Source organism: Argopecten irradians, chromosome 4 (assembly GCF_041381155.1).
Source record: "Argopecten irradians isolate NY chromosome 4, Ai_NY, whole genome shotgun sequence".
NCBI classification, from domain to species: Eukaryota; Metazoa; Mollusca; class Bivalvia; order Pectinida; family Pectinidae; genus Argopecten; species Argopecten irradians.
The window spans coordinates 52,100,723-52,122,044 of NC_091137.1; the positions used below are offsets into that span (position 1 = coordinate 52,100,723).

The 21,322-nt window shown below is 44.7% G+C and overlaps 1 protein-coding gene across 1 annotated transcript in view; it reads right to left on the reverse strand.

Moving 5' to 3' along the window:
* Positions 1 to 15,714: 15,714 nt before the first annotated feature.
* Positions 15,715 to 21,322, reverse strand: part of LOC138321989 (neural proliferation differentiation and control protein 1-like) — a 93,819-nt gene continuing 88,211 nt past the window's right edge. The window contains exon 7 of the mRNA XM_069266053.1: positions 15,715 to 21,095. Within this exon, the coding sequence (XP_069122154.1) occupies positions 21,015 to 21,095 (81 nt within the window). The 3' untranslated portion in view covers positions 15,715 to 21,014. The remainder of the gene's footprint in view (positions 21,096 to 21,322) is intronic.

The following is a 21,322-nucleotide window of genomic DNA, read 5'->3' on the forward strand; positions in this document are numbered from 1 at the left end:
TTTACCTCTATTTCCCCTATTGGGCCCCGCCCCTCCTGCCCCCGGGGGGTCAGAGCCAAAATTTATACAAGTTCTGTTCCCCTTCCCCCAAGGATGTTTGTGGCCAAATTTGGTTAAAATCCATGCAGAACTCTAGGACAAGTAGCGATTTATAGGATTTACCTCTATTTCCCCTATTGGGCCCCGCCCCTCCTGCCCCCGGGGGGTCAGAGCCAAACTTTATACAAGTTCTGTTCCCCTTCCCCCAAGGATGTTTGTGGCCAAATTTGGTTACAATCCATGCAGAACTCTAGGACAAGTAGCGATTTATAGGATTTACCTCTATTTCCCCTATTGGGCCCCGCCCCTCCTGCCCCCGGGGGGTCAGAGCCAAACTTTATACAAGTTCTGTTCCCCTTCCCCCAAAGATTTTTGTGGCCAAATTTGGTTACAATCCATGCAGAACTCTAGAACAAGTAGCGATTTATAGGATTTACCTCTATTTCCCCTATTGGGCCCCGCCCCTCCTGCCCCAGGGGGGGGTCAGAGCCAAAATTTATACAAGTTCTGTTCCCCTTCCCCCAAGGATGTTTGTGGCCAAATTTGGTTACAATCCATGCAGAACTCTAGGACAAGTAGCGATTTATAGGATTTACCTCTATTTCCCCTATTGGGCCCCGCCCCTCCTGCCCCCGGGGGGTCAGAGCCAAACTTTATACAAGTTCTGTTCCCCTTCCCCCAAGGATGTTTGTGGCCAAATTTGGTTACAATCCATGCAGAACTCTAGGACAAGTAGCGATTTATAGGATTTACCTCTATTTCCCCTATTGGGCCCCGCCCCTCCTGCCCCCGGGGGGGTCAGAGCCAAAATTTATACAAGTTCTGTTCCCCTTCCCCCAAGGATGTTTGTGGCCAAATTTGGTTACAATCCATGCAGAACTCTAGGACAAGTAGCGATTTATAGGATTTACCTCTATTTCCCCTATTGGGCCCCGCCCCTCCTGCCCCCGGGGGGTCAGAGCCAAAATTTATACAAGTTCTGTTCCCCTTCCCCAAAGGATGTTTGTGGCCAAATTTGGTTACAATCCATGCAGAACTCTAGGACAAGTAGCGATTTATAGGATTTACCTCTATTTCCCCTATTGGGCCCCGCCCCTCCTGCCCCCGGGGGGTCAGAGCCAAAATTTATACAAGTTCTGTTCCCCTTCCCCCAAGGATGTTTGTGGCCAAATTTGGTTACAATCCATGCAGAACTCTAGGACAAGTAGCGATTTATAGGATTTACCTCTATTTCCCCTATTGGGCCCCGCCCCTCCTGCCCCCGGGGGGTCAGAGCCAAAATTTATACAAGTTCTGTTCCCCTTCCCCAAAGATGTTTGTGGCCAAATTTGGTTACAATCCATGCAGAACTCTAGGACAAGTAGCGATTTATAGGATTTACCTCTATTTCCCCTATTGGGCCCCGCCCCTCCTGCCCCCGGGAGGGTCAGAGCCAAAATTTATACAAGTTCTGTTCCCCTTCCCCCAAGGATGTTTGTGGCCAAATTTGGTTACAATCCATGCAGAACTCTAGAACAAGTAGCGATTTATAGGATTTACCTCTATTTCCCCTATTGGGCCCCGCCCCTCCTGCCCCCGGGGGGTCAGAGCCAAACTTTATACAAGTTCTGTTCCCCTTCCCCCAAGGATGTTTGTGGCCAAATTTGGTTACAATCCATGCAGAACTCTAGGACAAGTAGCGATTTATAGGATTTACCTCTATTTCCCCTATTGGGCCCCGCCCCTCCTGCCCCGGGGGGTCAGAGCCAAAATTTATACAAGTTCTGTTCCCCTTCCCCCAAGGATGTTTGTGGCCAAATTTGGTTACAATCCATGCAGAACTCTAGGACAAGTAGCGATTTATAGGATTTACCTCTATTTCCCCTATTGGGCCCCGCCCCTCCTGCCCCCCGGGGGGGGGGGGTCAGAGCCAAACTTTATACAAGTTCTGTTCCCCTTCCCCCAAGGATGTTTGTGGCCAAATTTGGTTACAATCCATGCAGAACTCTAGGACAAGTAGCGATTTATAGGATTTACCTCTATTTCCCCTATTGGGCCCCGCCCCTCCTGCCCCCGGGGGGTCAGAGCCAAACTTTATACAAGTTCTGTTCCCCTTCCCCCAAGGATGTTTGTGGCCAAATTTGGTTACAATCCATGCAGAACTCTAGGACAAGTAGCGATTTATAGGATTTACCTCTATTTCCCCTATTGGGCCCCGCCCCTCCTGCCCCCGGGGGGTCAGAGCCAAACTTTATACAAGTTCTGTTCCCCTTCCCCCAAGGATGTTTGTGGCCAAATTTGGTTACAATCCATGCAGAACTCTAGGACAAGTAGCGATTTATAGGATTTACCTCTATTTCCCCTATTGGGCCCCGCCCCTCCTGCCCCCGGGGGGTCAGAGCCAAAATTTATACAAGTTCTGTTCCCCTTCCCCCAAGGATGTTTGTGGCCAAATTTGGTTACAATCCATGCAGAACTCTAGGACAAGTAGCGATTTATAGGATTTACCTCTATTTCCCCTATTGGGCCCCGCCCCTCCTGCCCCCGGGGGGTCAGAGCCAAAACTTATACAAGTTCTGTTCCCCTTCCCCCAAGGATGTTTGTGGCCAAATTTGGTTACAATCCATGCAGAACTCTAGAACAAGTAGCGATTTATAGGATTTACCTCTATTTCCCCTATTGGGCCCCGCCCCTCCTGCCCCCGGGGGGTCAGAGCCAAAATTTATACAAGTTCTGTTCCCCTTCCCCCAAGGATGTTTGTGGCCAAATTTGGTTACAATCCATGCAGAACTCTAGGACAAGTAGCGATTTATAGGATTTACCTCTATTTCCCCTATTGGGCCCCGCCCCTCCTGCCCCCGGGGGGGTCAGAGCCAAACTTTATACAAGTTCTGTTCCCCTTCCCCCAAGGATGTTTGTGGCCAAATTTGGTTAAAATCCATGCAGAACTCTAGGACAAGTAGCGATTTATAGGATTTACCTCTATTTCCCCTATTGGGCCCCGCCCCTCCTGCCCCCGGGGGGTCAGAGCCAAACTTTATACAAGTTCTGTTCCCCTTCCCCCAAGGATGTTTGTGGCCAAATTTGGTTACAATCCATGCAGAACTCTAGGACAAGTAGCGATTTATAGGATTTACCTCTATTTCCCCTATTGGGCCCCGCCCCTCCTGCCCCAGGGGGGTCAGAGCCAAACTTTATACAAGTTCTGTTCCCCTTCCCCCAAAGATGTTTGTGGCCAAATTTGGTTACAATCCATGCAGAACTCTAGGACAAGTAGCGATTTATAGGATTTACCTCTATTTCCCCTATTGGGCCCCGCCCCTCCTGCCCCCGGGGGGGTCAGAGCCAAACTTTATACAAGTTCTGTTCCCCTTCCCCCAAGGATGTTTGTGGCCAAATTTGGTTACAATCCATGCAGAACTCTAGGACAAGTAGCGATTTATAGGATTTACCTCTATTTCCCCTATTGGGCCCCGCCCCTCCTGCCCCCGGGGGGTCAGAGCCAAACTTTATACAAGTTCTGTTCCCCTTCCCCCAAGGATGTTTGTGGCCAAATTTGGTTACAATCCATGCAGAACTCTAGGACAAGTAGCGATTTATAGGATTTACCTCTATTTCCCCTATTGGGCCCCGCCCCTCCTGCCCCCGGGGGGTCAGAGCCAAACTTTATACAAGTTCTGTTCCCCTTCCCCCAAGGATGTTTGTGGCCAAATTTGGTTACAATCCATGCAGAACTCTAGGACAAGTAGCGATTTATAGGATTTACCTCTATTTCCCCTATTGGGCCCCGCCCCTCCTGCCCCCGGGGGGTCAGAGCCAAACTTTATACAAGTTCTGTTCCCCTTCCCCCAAGGATGTTTGTGGCCAAATTTGGTTAAAATCCATGCAGAACTCTAGGACAAGTAGCGATTTATAGGATTTACCTCTATTTCCCCTATTGGGCCCCGCCCCTCCTGCCCCCGGGGGGTCAGAGCCAAACTTTATACAAGTTCTGTTCCCCTTCCCCCAAGGATGTTTGTGGCCAAATTTGGTTACAATCCATGCAGAACTCTAGGACAAGTAGCGATTTATAGGATTTACCTCTATTTCCCCTATTGGGCCCCGCCCCTCCTGCCCCCGGGGGGTCAGAGCCAAACTTTATACAAGTTCTGTTCCCCTTCCCCCAAGGATGTTTGTGGCCAAATTTGGTTAAAATCCATGCAGAACTCTAGGACAAGTAGCGATTTATAGGATTTACCTCTATTTCCCCTATTTGGCCCCCGCCCTTCCTGCCCCCGGGGGGTCAGAGCCAAACTTTATACAAGTTCTGTTCCCCTTCCCCCAAGGATATTTGTGGCCAAATTTGGTTACAATCCATGCAGAACTCTAGGACAAGTAGCGATTTATAGGATTTACCTCTATTTCCCCTATTGGGCCCCGCCCCTCCTGCCCCCGGGGGGTCAGAGCCAAACTTTATACAAGTTCTGTTCCCCTTCCCCCAAGGATGTTTGTGGCCAAATTTGGTTAAAATCCATGCAGAACTCTAGGACAAGTAGCGATTTATAGGATTTACCTCTATTTCCCCTATTGGGCCCCGCCCCTCCTGCCCCCGGGGGGGTCAGAGCCAAAATTTATACAAGTTCTGTTCCCCTTCCCCCAAGGATGTTTGTGGCCAAATTTGGTTACAATCCATGCAGAACTCTAGGACAAGTAGCGATTTATAGGATTTACCTCTATTTCCCCTATTGGGCCCCGCCCCTCCTGCCCCCGGGGGGTCAGAGCCAAACTTTATACAAGTTCTGTTCCCCTTCCCCCAAGGATGTTTGTGGCCAAATTTGGTTAAAATCCATGCAGAACTCTAGAACAAGTAGCGATTTATAGGATTTACCTCTATTTCCCCTATTGGGCCCCGCCCCTCCTGCCCCCGGGGGGTCAGAGCCAAACTTTATACAAGTTCTGTTCCCCTTCCCCCAAGGATGTTTGTGGCCAAATTTGGTTAAAATCCATGCAGAACTCTAGGACAAGTAGCGATTTATAGGATTTACCTCTATTTCCCCTATTGGGCCCCGCCCCTCCTGCCCCCGGGGGGTCAGAGCCAAAATTTATACAAGTTCTGTTCCCCTTCCCCAAGGATATTTGTGGCCAAATTTGGTTACAATCCATGCAGAACTCTAGGACAAGTAGCGATTTATAGGATTTACCTCTATTTCCCCTATTGGGCCCCGCCCCTCCTGCCCCCGGGGGGTCAGAGCCAAACTTTATACAAGTTCTGTTCCCCTTCCCCCAAAGATGTTTGTGGCCAAATTTGGTTACAATCCATGCAGAACTCTAGGACAAGTAGCGATTTATAGGATTTACCTCTATTTCCCCTATTGGGCCCCGCCCCTCCTGCCCCCGGGGGGTCAGAGCCAAACTTTATACAAGTTCTGTTCCCCTTCCCCCAAAGATGTTTGTGGCCAAATTTGGTTACAATCCATGCAGAACTCTAGGACAAGTAGCGATTTATAGGATTTACCTCTATTTCCCCTATTGGGCCCCGCCCCTCCTGCCCCCGGGGGGTCAGAGCCAAACTTTATACAAGTTCTGTTCCCCTTCCCCCAAGGATGTTTGTGGCCAAATTTGGTTACAATCCATGCAGAACTCTAGAACAAGTAGCGATTTATAGGATTTACCTCTATTTCCCCTATTGGGCCCCGCCCCTCCTGCCCCCGGGGGGTCAGAGCCAAACTTTATACAAGTTCTGTTCCCCTTCCCCCAGGGATATTTGTGGCCAAATTTGGTTACAATCCATGCAGAACTCTAGAACAAGTAGCGATTTATAGGATTTACCTCTATTTCCCCTATTGGGCCCCGCCCTTCCTGCCCCCGGGGGGTCAGAGCCAAACTTTATACAAGTTCTGTTCCCCTTCCCCCAAGGATGTTTGTGGCCAAATTTGGTTAAAATCCATGCAGAACTCTAGGACAAGTAGCGATTTATAGGATTTACCTCTATTTCCCCTATTGGGCCCCGCCCCTCCTGCCCCCGGGGGGGTCAGAGCCAAAATTTATACAAGTTCTGTTCCCCTTCCCCCAAGGATGTTTGTGGCCAAATTTGGTTAAAATCCATGCAGAACTCTAGGACAAGTAGCGATTTATAGGATTTACCTCTATTTCCCCTATTGGGCCCCGCCCCTCCTGCCCCCGGGGGGTCAGAGCCAAACTTTATACAAGTTCTGTTCCCCTTCCCCCAAAGATGTTTGTGGCCAAATTTGGTTACAATCCATGCAGAACTCTAGAACAAGTAGCGATTTATAGGATTTACCTCTATTTCCCCTATTGGGCCCCGCCCCTCCTGCCCCGGGGGGTCAGAGCCAGAGCCAAACTTTATACAAGTTCTGTTCCCCTTCCCCCAAGGGATGTTTGTGGCCAAATTTGGTTACAATCCATGCAGAACTCTAGGACAAGTAGCGATTTATAGGATTTACCTCTATTTCCCCTATTGGGCCCCGCCCCTCCTGCCCCCGGGGGGTCAGAGCCAAACTTTATACAAGTTCTGTTCCCCTTCCCCCAAGGATGTTTGTGGCCAAATTTGGTTACAATCCATGCAGAACTCTAGGACAAGTAGCGATTTATAGGATTTACCTCTATTTCCCCTATTGGGCCCCGCCCCTCCTGCCCCCAGGGGGGGTCAGAGCCAAACTTTATACAAGTTCTGTTCCCCTTCCCCCAAGGATGTTTGTGGCCAAATTTGGTTACAATCCATGCAGAACTCTAGGACAAGTAGCGATTTATAGGATTTACCTCTATTTCCCCTATTGGGCCCCGCCCCTCCTGCCCCCGGGGGGTCAGAGCCAAACTTTATACAAGTTCTGTTCCCCTTCCCCCAAGGATGTTTGTGGCCAAATTTGGTTACAATCCATGCAGAACTCTAGAACAAGTAGCGATTTATAGGATTTACCTCTATTTCCCCTATTGGGCCCCGCCCCTCCTGCCCCCGGGGGGTCAGAGCCAAACTTTATACAAGTTCTGTTCCCCTTCCCCCAAAGATATTTGTGGCCAAATTTGGTTACAATCCATGCAGAACTCTAGAACAAGTAGCGATTTATAGGATTTACCTCTATTTCCCCTATTGGGCCCCGCCCCTCCTGCCCCAGGGGGGTCAGAGCCAAACTTTATACAAGTTCTGTTCCCCTTCCCCCAGGGATATTTGTGGTCAAATTTGGTTAAAATCCATGCAGAACTCTAGGACAAGTAGCGATTTATAGGATTTACCTCTATTTCCCCTATTGGGCCCCGCCCTTCCTGCCCCCGGGGGGTCAGAGCCAAATTTTATACAAGTTCTGTTCCCCTTCCCCCAAGGATGTTTGTGGCCAAATTTGGTTAAAATCCATGCAGAACTCTAGGACAAGTAGCGATTTATAGGATTTACCTCTATTTCCCCTATTGGGCCCCGCCCCTCCTGCCCCCGGGGGGTCAGAGCCAAACTTTATACAAGTTCTGTTCCCCTTCCCCCAAGGATGTTTGTGGCCAAATTTGGTTAAAATCCATGCAGAACTCTAGGACAAGTAGCGATTTATAGGATTTACCTCTATTTCCCCTATTGGGCCCCGCCCCTCCTGCCCCCCGGGGGGTCAGAGCCAAACTTTATACAAGTTCTGTTCCCCTTCCCCCAAAGATGTTTGTGGCCAAATTTGGTTACAATCCATGCAGAACTCTAGGACAAGTAGCGATTTATAGGATTTACCTCTATTTCCCCTATTGGGCCCCGCCCCTCCTGCCCCCGGGGGGTCAGAGCCAAACTTTATACAAGTTCTGTTCCCCTTCCCCCAAGGATGTTTGTGGCCAAATTTGGTTACAATCCATGCAGAACTCTAGGACAAGTAGCGATTTATAGGATTTACCTCTATTTCCCCTATTGGGCCCCGCCCCTCCTGCCCCCGGGGGGGTCAGAGCCAAACTTTATACAAGTTCTGTTCCCCTTCCCCCAAGGATGTTTGTGGCCAAATTTGGTTACAATCCATGCAGAACTCTAGGACAAGTAGCGATTTATAGGATTTACCTCTATTTCCCCTATTGGGCCCCGCCCCTCCTGCCCCCGAGGGGTCAGAGCCAAACTTGATACAAGTTCTGTTCCAGTTCCTCCAAAGATGTTTGTGGCCAAATTTGGTTACAATCCATGCAGAACTCTAGGACAAGTAGCGATTTATAGGATTTACCTCTATTTCCCCTATTGGGCCCCGCCCTTCCTGCCCCGGGGGGGTCAGAGCCAAAATTTATACAAGTTCTGTTCCCCTTCCCCCAAGGATGTTTGTGGCCAAATTTGGTTACAATCCATGCAGAACTCTAGGACAAGTAGCGATTTATAGGATTTACCTCTATTTCCCCTATTGGGCCCCGCCCCTCCTGCCCCCGGGGGGTCAGAGCCAAACTTTATACAAGTTCTGTTCCCCTTCCCCCAAGGATGTTTGTGGCCAAATTTGGTTACAATCCATGCAGAACTCTAGGACAAGTAGCGATTTATAGGATTTACCTCTATTTCCCCTATTGGGCCCCGCCCCTCCTCCCCCAGGGGGGTCAGAGCCAAACTTTATACAAGTTCTGTTCCCCTTCCCCCAAGGATATTTGTGGCCAAATTTGGTTACAATCCATGCAGAACTCTAGGACAAGTAGCGATTTATAGGATTTACCTCTATTTCCCCTATTGGGCCCCGCCCTTCCTGCCCCCGGGGGGTCAGAGCCAAACTTTATACAAGTTCTGTTCCCCTTCCCCCAGGGATATTTGTGGCCAAATTTGGTTAAAATCCATGCAGAACTCTAGGACAAGTAGCGATTTATAGGATTTACCTCTATTTCCCCTATTGGGCCCCGCCCCTCCTGCCCCCGGGGGGGTCAGAGCCAAACTTTATACAAGTTCTGTTCCCCTTCCCCCAAGGATGTTTGTGGCCAAATTTGGTTAAAATCCATGCAGAACTCTAGGACAAGTAGCGATTTATAGGATTTACCTCTATTTCCCCTATTGGGCCCCGCCCCTCCTGCCCCCGGGGGGTCAGAGCCAAACTTTATACAAGTTCTGTTCCCCTTCCCCCAAAGATGTTTGTGGCCAAATTTGGTTACAATCCATGCAGAACTCTAGAACAAGTAGCGATTTATAGGATTTACCTCTATTTCCCCTATTGGGCCCCGCCCTTCCTGCCCCGGGGGGTCAGAGCCAAACTTTATACAAGTTCTGTTCCCCTTCCCCCAAGGATGTTTGTGGCCAAATTTGGTTAAAATCCATGCAGAACTCTAGGACAAGTAGCGATTTATAGGATTTACCTCTATTTTCCCCTATTGGGCCCCGCCCTCCTGCCCCCGGGGGGTCAGAGCCAAAATTTATACAAGTTCTGTTCCCCTTCCCCCAAGGATGTTTGTGGCCAAATTTGGTTACAATCCATGCAGAACTCTAGGACAAGTAGCGATTTATAGGATTTACCTCTATTTCCCCTATTGGGCCCCGCCCCTCCTGCCCCCGGGGGGTCAGAGCCAAACTTTATACAAGTTCTGTTCCCCTTCCCCCAAGGATGTTTGTGGCCAAATTTGGTTACAATCCATGCAGAACTCTAGGACAAGTAGCGATTTATAGGATTTACCTCTATTTCCCCTATTGGGCCCCGCCCCTCCTGCCCCCAGGGGGGTCAGAGCCAAACTTTATACAAGTTCTGTTCCCCTTCCCCCAAGGATATTTGTGGCCAAATTTGGTTACAATCCATGCAGAACTCTAGGACAAGTAGCGATTTATAGGATTTACCTCTATTTCCCCTATTGGGCCCCGCCCCTCCTGCCCCCCGGGGGGTCAGAGCCAAAATTTATACAAGTTCTGTTCCCCTTCCCCCAAGGATGTTTGTGGCCAAATTTGGTTACAATCCATGCAGAACTCTAGGACAAGTAGCGATTTATAGGATTTACCTCTATTTCCCCTATTGGGCCCCGCCCCTCCTGCCCCCGGGGGGTCAGAGCCAAAATTTATACAAGTTCTGTTCCCCTTCCCCCAAGGATGTTTGTGGCCAAATTTGGTTAAAATCCATGCAGAACTCTAGGACAAGTAGCGATTTATAGGATTTACCTCTATTTCCCCTATTGGGCCCCGCCCCTCCTGCCCCCGGGGGGTCAGAGCCAAAATTTATACAAGTTCTGTTCCCCTTCCCCCAAGGATTTTTGTGGCCAAATTTGGTTACAATCCATGCAGAACTCTAGAACAAGTAGCGATTTATAGGATTTACCTCTATTTCCCCTATTGGGCCCCGCCCCTCCTGCCCCCGGGGGGTCAGAGCCAAACTTTATACAAGTTCTGTTCCCCTTCCCCCAGGGATATTTGTGGTCAAATTTGGTTAAAATCCATGCAGAACTCTAGGACAAGTAGCGATTTATAGGATTTACCTCTATTTCCCCTATTGGGCCCCGCCCCTCCTGCCCCCGGGGGGTCAGAGCCAACTTTTATACAAGTTCTGTTCCCCTTCCCCCAAGGATGTTTGTGGCCAAATTTGGTTACAATCCATGCAGAACTCTAGGACAAGTAGCGATTTATAGGATTTACCTCTATTTCCCCTATTGGGCCCCGCCCCTCCTGCCCCCGGGGGGTCAGAGCCAAACTTTATACAAGTTCTGTTCCCCTTCCCCCAAGGATGTTTGTGGCCAAATTTGGTTAAAATCCATGCAGAACTCTAGGACAAGTAGCGATTTATAGGATTTACCTCTATTTCCCCTATTGGGCCCCGCCCCTCCTGCCCCCGGGGGGTCAGAGCCAAACTTTATACAAGTTCTGTTCCCCTTCCCCCAAGGATGTTTGTGGCCAAATTTGGTTAAAATCCATGCAGAACTCTAGGACAAGTAGCGATTTATAGGATTTACCTCTATTTCCCCTATTGGGCCCCGCCCCTCCTGCCCCCGGGGGGTCAGAGCCAAACTTTATACAAGTTCTGTTCCCCTTCCCCCAAAGATGTTTGTGGCCAAATTTGGTTACAATCCATGCAGAACTCTAGGACAAGTAGCGATTTATAGGATTAACCTCTATTTCCCCTATTGGGCCCCGCCCCTCCTGCCCCTGGGGGGTCAGAGCCAAACTTTATACAAGTTCTGTTCCACTTCCCCCAAAGATGTTTGTGGCCAAATTTGGTTACAATCCATGCAGAACTCTAGAACAAGTAGCGATTTATAGGATTTACCTCTATTTCCCCTATTGGGCCCCGCCCTTCCTGCCCCGGGGGGTCAGAGCCAAACTTGATACAAGTTCTGTTCCCCTTCCCCCAGGGATATTTGTGGCCAAATTTGGTTAAAATCCATGCAGAACTCTAGAACAAGTAGCGATTTATAGGATTTACCTCTATTTCCCCTATTGGGCCCCGCCCCTCCTGCCCCCGGGGGGTCAGAGCCAAACTTTATACAAGTTCTGTTCCACTTCACCCAAAGATATTTGTGGCCAAATTTGGTTACAATCCATGCAGAACTCTAGAACAAGCAGCGATTTATAGGATTTACCTCTATTTCCCCTATTGGGCCCCGCCCTTCCTGCCCCAGGGGTGTCAGAGCCAAACTTGATAAAAGTTCTGTTCCCCTTCCCCCAGGGATATTTGTGGTCAAATTTGGTTAAAATCCATGCAGAACTCTAGGACAAGTAGTGATTTATAGGATTTACCTGTATTTCCCCTATTGGGCAACGCCCTTCCTGCCCCCGGGTGGTCAGAGCCAAATTTTATACAAGTTCTGTTCCCCTTCCCCCAAGGATGCTTGTGGCCAAATTTGGTTAAAATCCATGCAGAACTCTAGGACAAGCAGCGATTTATAGGATTTACCTCTATTTTCCCTATTGGGCCCCGCCCCTCCTGCCCCCGGGGGGTCAGAGCCAAACTTTATACAAGTTCTGTTCCCCTTCCCCCAAGATGTTTGTGGCCAAATTTGGTTACAATCCATGCAGAACTCTAGGACAAGTAGCGATTTATAGGATTTACCTCTATTTCCCCTATTGGGCCCCGCCCCTCCTGCCCCCGGGGGGTCAGAGCCAAACTTTATACAAGTTCTGTTCCACTTCCCCCAAAGATGTTTGTGGCCAAATTTGGTTACAATCCATGCAGAACTCTAGAACAAGTAGCGATTTATAGGATTTACCTCTATTTCCCCTATTGGGCCCCGCCCTTCCTGCCCCGGGGGGTCAGAGCCAAACTTGATACAAGTTCTGTTCCCCTTCCCCCAGGGATATTTGTGGCCAAATTTGGTTAAAATCCATGCAGAACTCTAGAACAAGTAGCGATTTATAGGATTTACCTCTATTTCCCCTATTGGGCCCCGCCCCTCCTGCCCCCGGGGGGTCAGAGCCAAACTTTATACAAGTTCTGTTCCCCTTCCCCCAAGGATGTTTGTGGCCAAATTTGGTTACAATCCATGCAGAACTCTAGAACAAGTAGCGATTTATAGGATTTACCTCTATTTCCCCTATTGGGCCCCGCCCCTCCTGCCCCCGGGGGGTCAGAGCCAAACTTTATACAAGTTCTGTTCCCCTTCCCCCAGGGATATTTGTGGCCAAATTTGGTTACAATCCATGCAGAACTCTAGGACAAGTAGCGATTTATAGGATTTACCTCTATTTCCCCTATTGGGCCCCGCCCTTCCTGCCCCGGGGGGTCAGAGCCAAATTTTATACAAGTTCTGTTCCCCTTCCCCCAAGGATTTTGTGGCCAAATTTGGTTAAAATCCATGCAGAACTCTAGGACAAGTAGCGATTTATAGGATTTACCTCTATTTCCCCTATTGGGCCCCGCCCCTCCTGCCCCCGGGGGGTCAGAGCCAAACTTTATACAAGTTCTGTTCCCCTTCCCCCAAGGATATTTGTGGCCAAATTTGGTTACAATCCATGCAGAACTCTAGGACAAGTAGCGATTTATAGGATTTACCTCTATTTCCCCTATTGGGCCCCGCCCCTCCTGCCCCCGGGGGGTCAGAGCCAAAATTTATACAAGTTCTGTTCCCCTTCCCCCAAGGATGTTTGTGGCCAAATTTGGTTAAAATCCATGCAGAACTCTAGGACAAGTAGCGATTTATAGGATTTACCTCTATTTCCCCTATTGGGCCCCGCCCCTCCTGCCCCCGGGGGGTCAGAGCCAAACTTTATACAAGTTCTGTTCCCCTTCCCCCAAGGATATTTGTGGCCAAATTTGGTTACAATCCATGCAGAACTCTAGGACAAGTAGCGATTTATAGGATTTACCTCTATTTCCCCTATTGGGCCCCGCCCCTCCTGCCCCCGGGGGGTCAGAGCCAAAATTTATACAAGTTCTGTTCCCCTTCCCCCAAGGATGTTTGTGGCCAAATTTGGTTACAATCCATGCAGAACTCTAGGACAAGTAGCGATTTATAGGATTTACCTCTATTTCCCCTATTGGGCCCCGCCCCTCCTGCCCCCGGGGGGTCAGAGCCAAACTTTATACAAGTTCTGTTCCCCTTCCCCCAAGGATGTTTGTGGCCAAATTTGGTTACAATCCATGCAGAACTCTAGGACAAGTAGCGATTTATAGGATTTACCTCTATTTCCCCTATTGGGCCCCGCCCCTCCTGCCCCCAGGGGGTCAGAGCCAAAATTTATACAAGTTCTGTTCCCCCTTCCCCCAGGGATGTTTTTGGCCAAATTTGGTTACAATCCATGCAGAACTCTAGGACAAGTAGCGATTTATAGGATTTACCTCTATTTCCCCTATTGGGCCCCGCCCCTCCTGCCCCCGGGGGGTCAGAGCCAAACTTTATACAAGTTCTGTTCCCCTTCCCCCAAAGATGTTTGTGGCCAAATTTGGTTACAATCCATGCAGAACTCTAGGACAAGTAGCGATTTATAGGATTTACCTCTATTTCCCCTATTGGGCCCCGCCCCTCCTGCCCCCGGGGGGTCAGAGCCAAAATTTATACAAGTTCTGTTCCCCTTCCCCCAAGGATGTTTGTGGCCAAATTTGGTTACAATCCATGCAGAACTCTAGGACAAGTAGCGATTTATAGGATTTACCTCTATTTCCCCTATTGGGCCCCGCCCTTCCTGCCCCCGGGGGGTCAGAGCCAAAATTTATACAAGTTCTGTTCCCCTTCCCCCAAGGATATTTGTGGCCAAATTTGGTTACAATCCATGCAGAACTCTAGGACAAGTAGCGATTTATAGGATTTACCTCTATTTCCCCTATTGGGCCCCGCCCCTCCTGCCCCCGGGGGGTCAGAGCCAAACTTTATACAAGTTCTGTTCCACTTCCCCCAAAGATGTTTGTGGCCAAATTTGGTTACAATCCATGCAGAACTCTAGAACAAGTAGCGATTTATAGGATTTACCTCTATTTCCCCTATTGGGCCCCGCCCCTCCTGCCCCCGGGGGGTCAGAGCCAAACTTTATACAAGTTCTGTTCCCCTTCCCCCAAGGATGTTTGTGGCCAAATTTGGTTACAATCCATGCAGAACTCTAGGACAAGTAGCGATTTATAGGATTTACCTCTATTTCCCCTATTGGGCCCCGCCCCTCCTGCCCCCGGGGGGTCAGAGCCAAAATTTATACAAGTTCTGTTCCCCTTCCCCCAAGGATGTTTGTGGCCAAATTTGGTTACAATCCATGCAGAACTCTAGGACAAGTAGCGATTTATAGGATTTACCTCTATTTCCCCTATTGGGCCCCCCCTCCTGCCCCCAGGGGGGTCAGAGCCAAAATTTATACAAGTTCTGTTCCCCTTCCCCCAAGGATGTTTGTGGCCAAATTTGGTTACAATCCATGCAGAACTCTAGGACAAGTAGCGATTTATAGGATTTACCTCTATTTCCCCTATTGGGCCCCGCCCCTCCTGCCCCGGGGGGTCAGAGCCAAACTTTATACAAGTTCTGTTCCCCTTCCCCCAAGGATGTTTGTGGCCAAATTTGGTTAAAATCCATGCAGAACTCTAGGACAAGTAGCGATTTATAGGATTTACCTCTATTTCCCCTATTGGGCCCCGCCCCTCCTGCCCCCGGGGGGTCAGAGCCAAACTTTATACAAGTTCTGTTCCCCTTCCCCCAAGGATGTTTGTGGCCAAATTTGGTTACAATCCATGCAGAACTCTAGGACAAGTAGCGATTTATAGGATTTACCTCTATTTCCCCTATTGGGCCCCGCCCCTCCTGCCCCCGGGGGGTCAGAGCCAAAATTTATACAAGTTCTGTTCCCCTTCCCCCAAGGATGTTTGTGGCCAAATTTGGTTAAAATCCATGCAGAACTCTAGGACAAGTAGCGATTTATAGGATTTACCTCTATTTCCCCTATTGGGCCCCGCCCCTCCTGCCCCCGGGGGGTCAGAGCCAAAATTTATACAAGTTCTGTTCCCCTTCCCCCCAGGATATTTGTGGCCAAATTTGGTTACAATCCATGCAGAACTCTAGGACAAGTAGCGATTTATAGGATTTACCTCTATTTCCCCTATTGGGCCCCGCCCCTCCTGCCCCTGGGGGGTCAGAGCCAAAATTTATACAAGTTCTGTTCCCCTTCCCCCAAGGATGTTTGTGGCCAAATTTGGTTACAATCCATGCAGAACTCTAGGACAAGTAGCGATTTATAGGAGACGATGCGCCATGACATAAGCTCACCGGCCCTTCGGGCCAGGTGAGCTAATAACAATGATGTATTGGGTATGTAAATAACAATGATGTATCGGGTAAATGTTGGTACATTTGTATGTCCTCCTACGTCTTCAGTACATAACAACAAATACATTGTGTGTTTTTTCCAAGTTTTATTTCATATGTAAAATGTTTGGAGTAGATATCACGAATGCAACATAAAAATACAGCCAAAACTTAGCTAAAATATGGACCCCAAAATAATATTGAAAGTGTTTCTGCTTATATAATTATAAAATATTACATTTTAGTTTTTTAAGTTACTTTTACTTTGAAATACAAAATTAAACACATATGAACATAGTACAAATCACTTATCCTGTTCTGTGTTGACATATGAACATAGTACAAATCACTTATCCTGTTCTGTGTTGACATATGAACATAGTACAAATCACTTATCATGTTCTGTGTTGTTACATGAACATAGTACAAATCACTTATCCTGTTCTGTGTTGTTATATGAACATAGTACAAATCACTTATCCTGTTCTGTGTTGACATATGAACATAGTACAAATCACTTATCATGTTCTGTGTTGTTATATGAACATAGTACAAATTACTTATCCTGTTCTGTGTTGACATATGAACATAGTACAAATTACTTATCCTGTTCTGTGTTGTTATATGAACATAATACAAATTACTTATTCTGTTCTGTCTGTGTTGTTATATGAACATAGTACAAATTACTTATCCTGTTCTGTGTTGTTATATGAACATAGTACAAATTACTTATCCTGTTCTGTGTTGTTGTATGAACATAGTACAAATCACTTATTCTGTTCTGTGTTGTTATATGAACATAGTACAAATTACTTATCCTGTTCTGTGTTGTTATATGAACATAATACAAATTACTTATCCTGTTCTGTGTTGTTATATGAACATAGTACAAATTACTTATCCTGTTCTGTGTTGACATATGAACATAGTACAAATCACTTATCATGTTCTGTGTTGTTATATGAACATAATACAAATTACTTATCCTGTTCTGTGTTGTTATATGAACATAGTACAAATCACTTATCCTGTTCTGTGTTGTTATATGAACATAGTACAAATTACTTATCCTGTTCTGTGTTGACATATGAACATAGTACAAATCACTTATCATGTTCTGTGTTGTTATATGAACATAATACAAATTACTTATTCTGTTCTGTGTTGTTATATGAACATAGTACAAATTACTTATCCTGTTCTGTGTTGTTACATGAACATAGTACAAATCACTTATCCTGTTCTGTGTTGTTACATGAACATAGTACAAATTACTTATCCTGTTCTGTGTTGACATATGAACATAGTACAAATTACTTATCCTGTTCTGTGTTGTTATATGAACATAATACAAATTACTTATTCTGTTCTGTGTTGTTATATGAACATAGTACAAATTACTTATCCTGTTCTGTGTTGTTACATGAACATAGTACAAATCACTTATCATGTTCTGTGGTTACATATGAAATAAGACTTTTCTGTAATGAATGCACTAGACCTAAAACAACATATAAGTTACAACAAAAAGTTGTAAATAATTTTGGAATAATTCAATAATTTTATTAATTTTCGCATGTTTCTATCAGATAATAGAATGTATAATTGAGTAGTTAAAAAGACCAATAATGAGCACTTTTATGTACGAGATACTGAACTCAAGCGTTAACCCCCATATATGATATGAAGGTGAGTCTGTGGAGTTTCTGATGATTATACCAAACACGCTTATTGCACTTTTAAAACTTATAAATGTTTTACAGTATTTTTTAATGTTCTAGGTATCCAAACAGAATGTTTTTAGGATTATCCAATAATGGATAAGAGATACATTTTGTATATGTATATGACATATAAGCTGTATAAATTATTTGAAATCAACAGGCTTGTTTAATTCTTCGAATTCTCTTCTTTGCAGATAAAAGTGCTTCGAAATAAATACAGCAGCCCTTTGTTGATAAAAATATAGCACTCCTCAATCCTTGCCTCATGTTTAAAGCTATTCAGGTAGTTAAATACAAGGTTATAGAGAATCCCTGCCTATATTCTAAAAAAAATATGAAATCATAATTTTTATTGTACTGTAATAATCAAACAGGAAAGCAAGCAATCAAATTAAAAACAATATACCCAAGCCTTATTAGATACTGTCGTGTTCATCTAAATGGATAATACCGATCTCAAAAATAGTACAACATAAAAACAACAAAGGAATGTAGCATAATGGAAAGTTTTGAAATCATGAACCATAATGTTGATCACAAACTTTAAAAAGGCCCAAACAGCACTACAACTGCCTGCTATAAACCAGATATTACATGTACAATACAAATTATACCATGTATGTCTGTAACACCCCGTCATACATTTCATCATGCGTTCCTAATTGACATGTATATTGAAATAATGTATATAAGATACATTTTGTCTACATATAGATACATGCGTCTAAGCTGGACCTTTAAATGTGACCAAAAATACTGACATTCTTTCACAACAAAATATAATAACTTTTTCATAATTATTTTAAAAACAGAAAATCAGTTTGCTATTTGTAAACACAAAAATAGATTCACAACCATTGATAACAGAAGACAAAATCAAGTTTTCCACTAATTAATTATCATACCTGCTCAGTACCATGACCCAATCTTCTGTCTGCACCTGAATCCAGACCCAATATCACCCAAATAATCACCCAATATCACCTTAATTATCTACTGAAACATTACCCATCGCTGTGATTGAGTCCTATCTCAATCTTTACCAAAATGTCACCCCAATCACTGTCCAATATCACCCCAATCACTGCCCAATATCGCCCGAATCACTGCCCATATCACCCGAATCACTGCCCAATATCACCCAAATCACTGCCCGTATCACCCGACTATCAATTGAATCCTGTTGCGGCCCTCCCCTCTATCACAACCAGTTAACCACACCAGCCCAGACTAACTTAGGTCACTTCTATAAAGCATCACAACAATGCTATAATAAAGCCTATAAAATAGGAGTAGAATTAGCTGATCAATAGATTCTGTTATAGCTAAAAAGGAACTAGGATCAGTTTCTACTTTTACATTTATGTATAACAATTTTTCTTTGTTTTCATATAAAATTTGTCTTTTTGATTGGCCAATTTTTTTTCTTCATACCACTATGAAAATAAAATAAATCTAAGAATGGTGTGAAAACTGGACCTTATCGTGACGTTACAATAGAGACATTGACGTTGCGTAATGATTTATAAAATCAATGGAATTGTACATTACCGATAAAACATATTTTATGCATTGATGTCACTATTTTTTAATTTGATCTGGTTATGGAAAAAAAAAGTTTTGTGAGAATCCACCATATATGCAGATTCACACAGTTTGCAAACAACAATTTTCTTTCCATACCCCGATGGAATTCATAGTGACATCAATGCTTAAATGAAAAAAAAATTGATACTATATAACTAAATAGAGATGTAAAAGAGTGAGATCAATTGCATTGGGGTCAATTAAAATTTAAAGGATTTCTGTTAAGTGAGATTCTGTTAAGTGAGAAATGGTTCTATTATTTATACAGTAAAACCCCTCTAACTCGAACCCGGATTCCTCGAATACCCCCTATTCGTCGAACTGGTCGTACGGTCCCGACCGTCTCCCTATATAATCTATGTAACAAAACTCTGGATAGCTCGAACAGCTATTCGTCGAATACCCCTTATTCCTCCAACAGAATTATGTCCCCGTTTCATCAAATACATAGTATTTACCCATGTATTCGTCGAACAGGTGTTCAGCCCTTGAGATTTTTTTACCTGTATCACACCTGACTGTACCAGCTGACATGGATAATTGCTCACGATCTTGTGTTTATACAGTTGGCGTGTCGAGCCTTTAGGTAATTAAGAGATTAACAGTGTCATTATTACCTACCTACACGATCGCAAGTAGTTGTTTGATGCTAACTTTATTTGAATATTTCAGAAAAGGCATTAAATTATTGATGTTTCTCTCGTACTAATCTTCGCTGTAAATACGAAAATACGGAAGTTGTTGATCCGTGTTAATAGAAAGTATGCATTGTGAAATGACAAAAGAGGCGGAAGATATTGCTGACGTCCGCCTAATTATAAAAGTTTTTTTTTTTTTTTAAATTTCTTTGTTGGTTTCATTCGACAGGCTAACACAATGTTATTTATCGAAAGATGTAAACAATATCAAACGATATATGCAAAGAATGTTGAAAGATAGGGTAATTAAAATGGCATTGTCGTGCATTGTTTGTCATAGTTTGAGACCGGACATTTTGGCTGTTGATCATGACCAACCTCGGATGAGTCGAATACCCCGTATTCCTCGAACTATTGACCTGGTCCCCTACTGTTCGAGTTATTGGGGTTTTACTGTATTCAGTTTAAAACAAAATGTGGATTTACAATACAAAGTGCCCTGACAACTAGTGTAATCTTCCTCATCATCATTACAAGCCAATCAAATATCTTTGTATCAAAGTACTGGTCATAATCCTAACAAAACTCCACAATATGATGAATTGTCCTTGTAAAGACAGTATTAGTCCTATTGTAAATCTGATTCTTGGTCCCTCTATTTGTCTGATTGTCAAGGTGAAGACATTTATTTGAACATTGAGGAGCATTCCATTACACAGCTGTTGATATACCCAGTATAACAGTAGGAGGTGTATATGATTACAAGATGTAAATAAAAATGACAAATATTGTGTATCCCATTCATTGTGTACATTGTATACCATACATATATAGTTTGTAGTCTCAATATGACCATCAGAACTCTCCTATTTTGAAGAGTACATTAAGTACATGTATACTGTGAAGTTGTGAATTATAAAAAGATTTTGACATTTGTAAAATTTCAGGTAGTGTCATAATAGCAAGCTTAATCACAATCCATGATATAGTATGCCACATATCAATACAATGGTATATTTTTTTTCATTTTCAGACAGAAAAATACATGTACATGTATCTGCTTCTTTTTAAACTTTTGTTTACTTTTGAAATTCAAAGTTACTAATATACAAAATCAATAAGATTGAGTAGTGATATCTAACTTCTTTATGAAAGTGTCTATTTATTAACAACCACCAAATATTGTGAAGATCTCTTCAGCTAGATTATTTGTTTTTTGATAAACAAAATTCAGTTTAATACTATGATATCTGATTATAAATATGTTTGCTTTCACCAAATCACAGGGATAAAACAATCACTAGTTAATAAATATTTTAATCACAGAGCACTTATCTAAGAACAACAAAAATGATCCCACCACAACTATATATATATATATATGTTTTGTGCCCACCAGCCAAAGCTAAGGGAGATAACTACGATGTGTACATCCTCACTGGGGGTCCTTAGGATGTTGTGGAACTCCAGGGGTCTCTTCACTAAATAAAGGATTTCTTACTTCCATTTCCCCAGTCTGAAGAGAAACAAAGAAAAACATTTTTTTTTTCAAAAAAGTTTTGAGATTACATGTTTTCTGATGTTTGAATTATTAAATTTGATTTCCACATATTTTCACACAATCAAAAAGAAATTATAAAACCACTAATTTGTGAACTGGTGAAAGTTATTGGAGTCAGATCGGACTGATAGTTACCATTAGTACATCACGTGACAGAATACTGGATTCTGATTGGCTACACA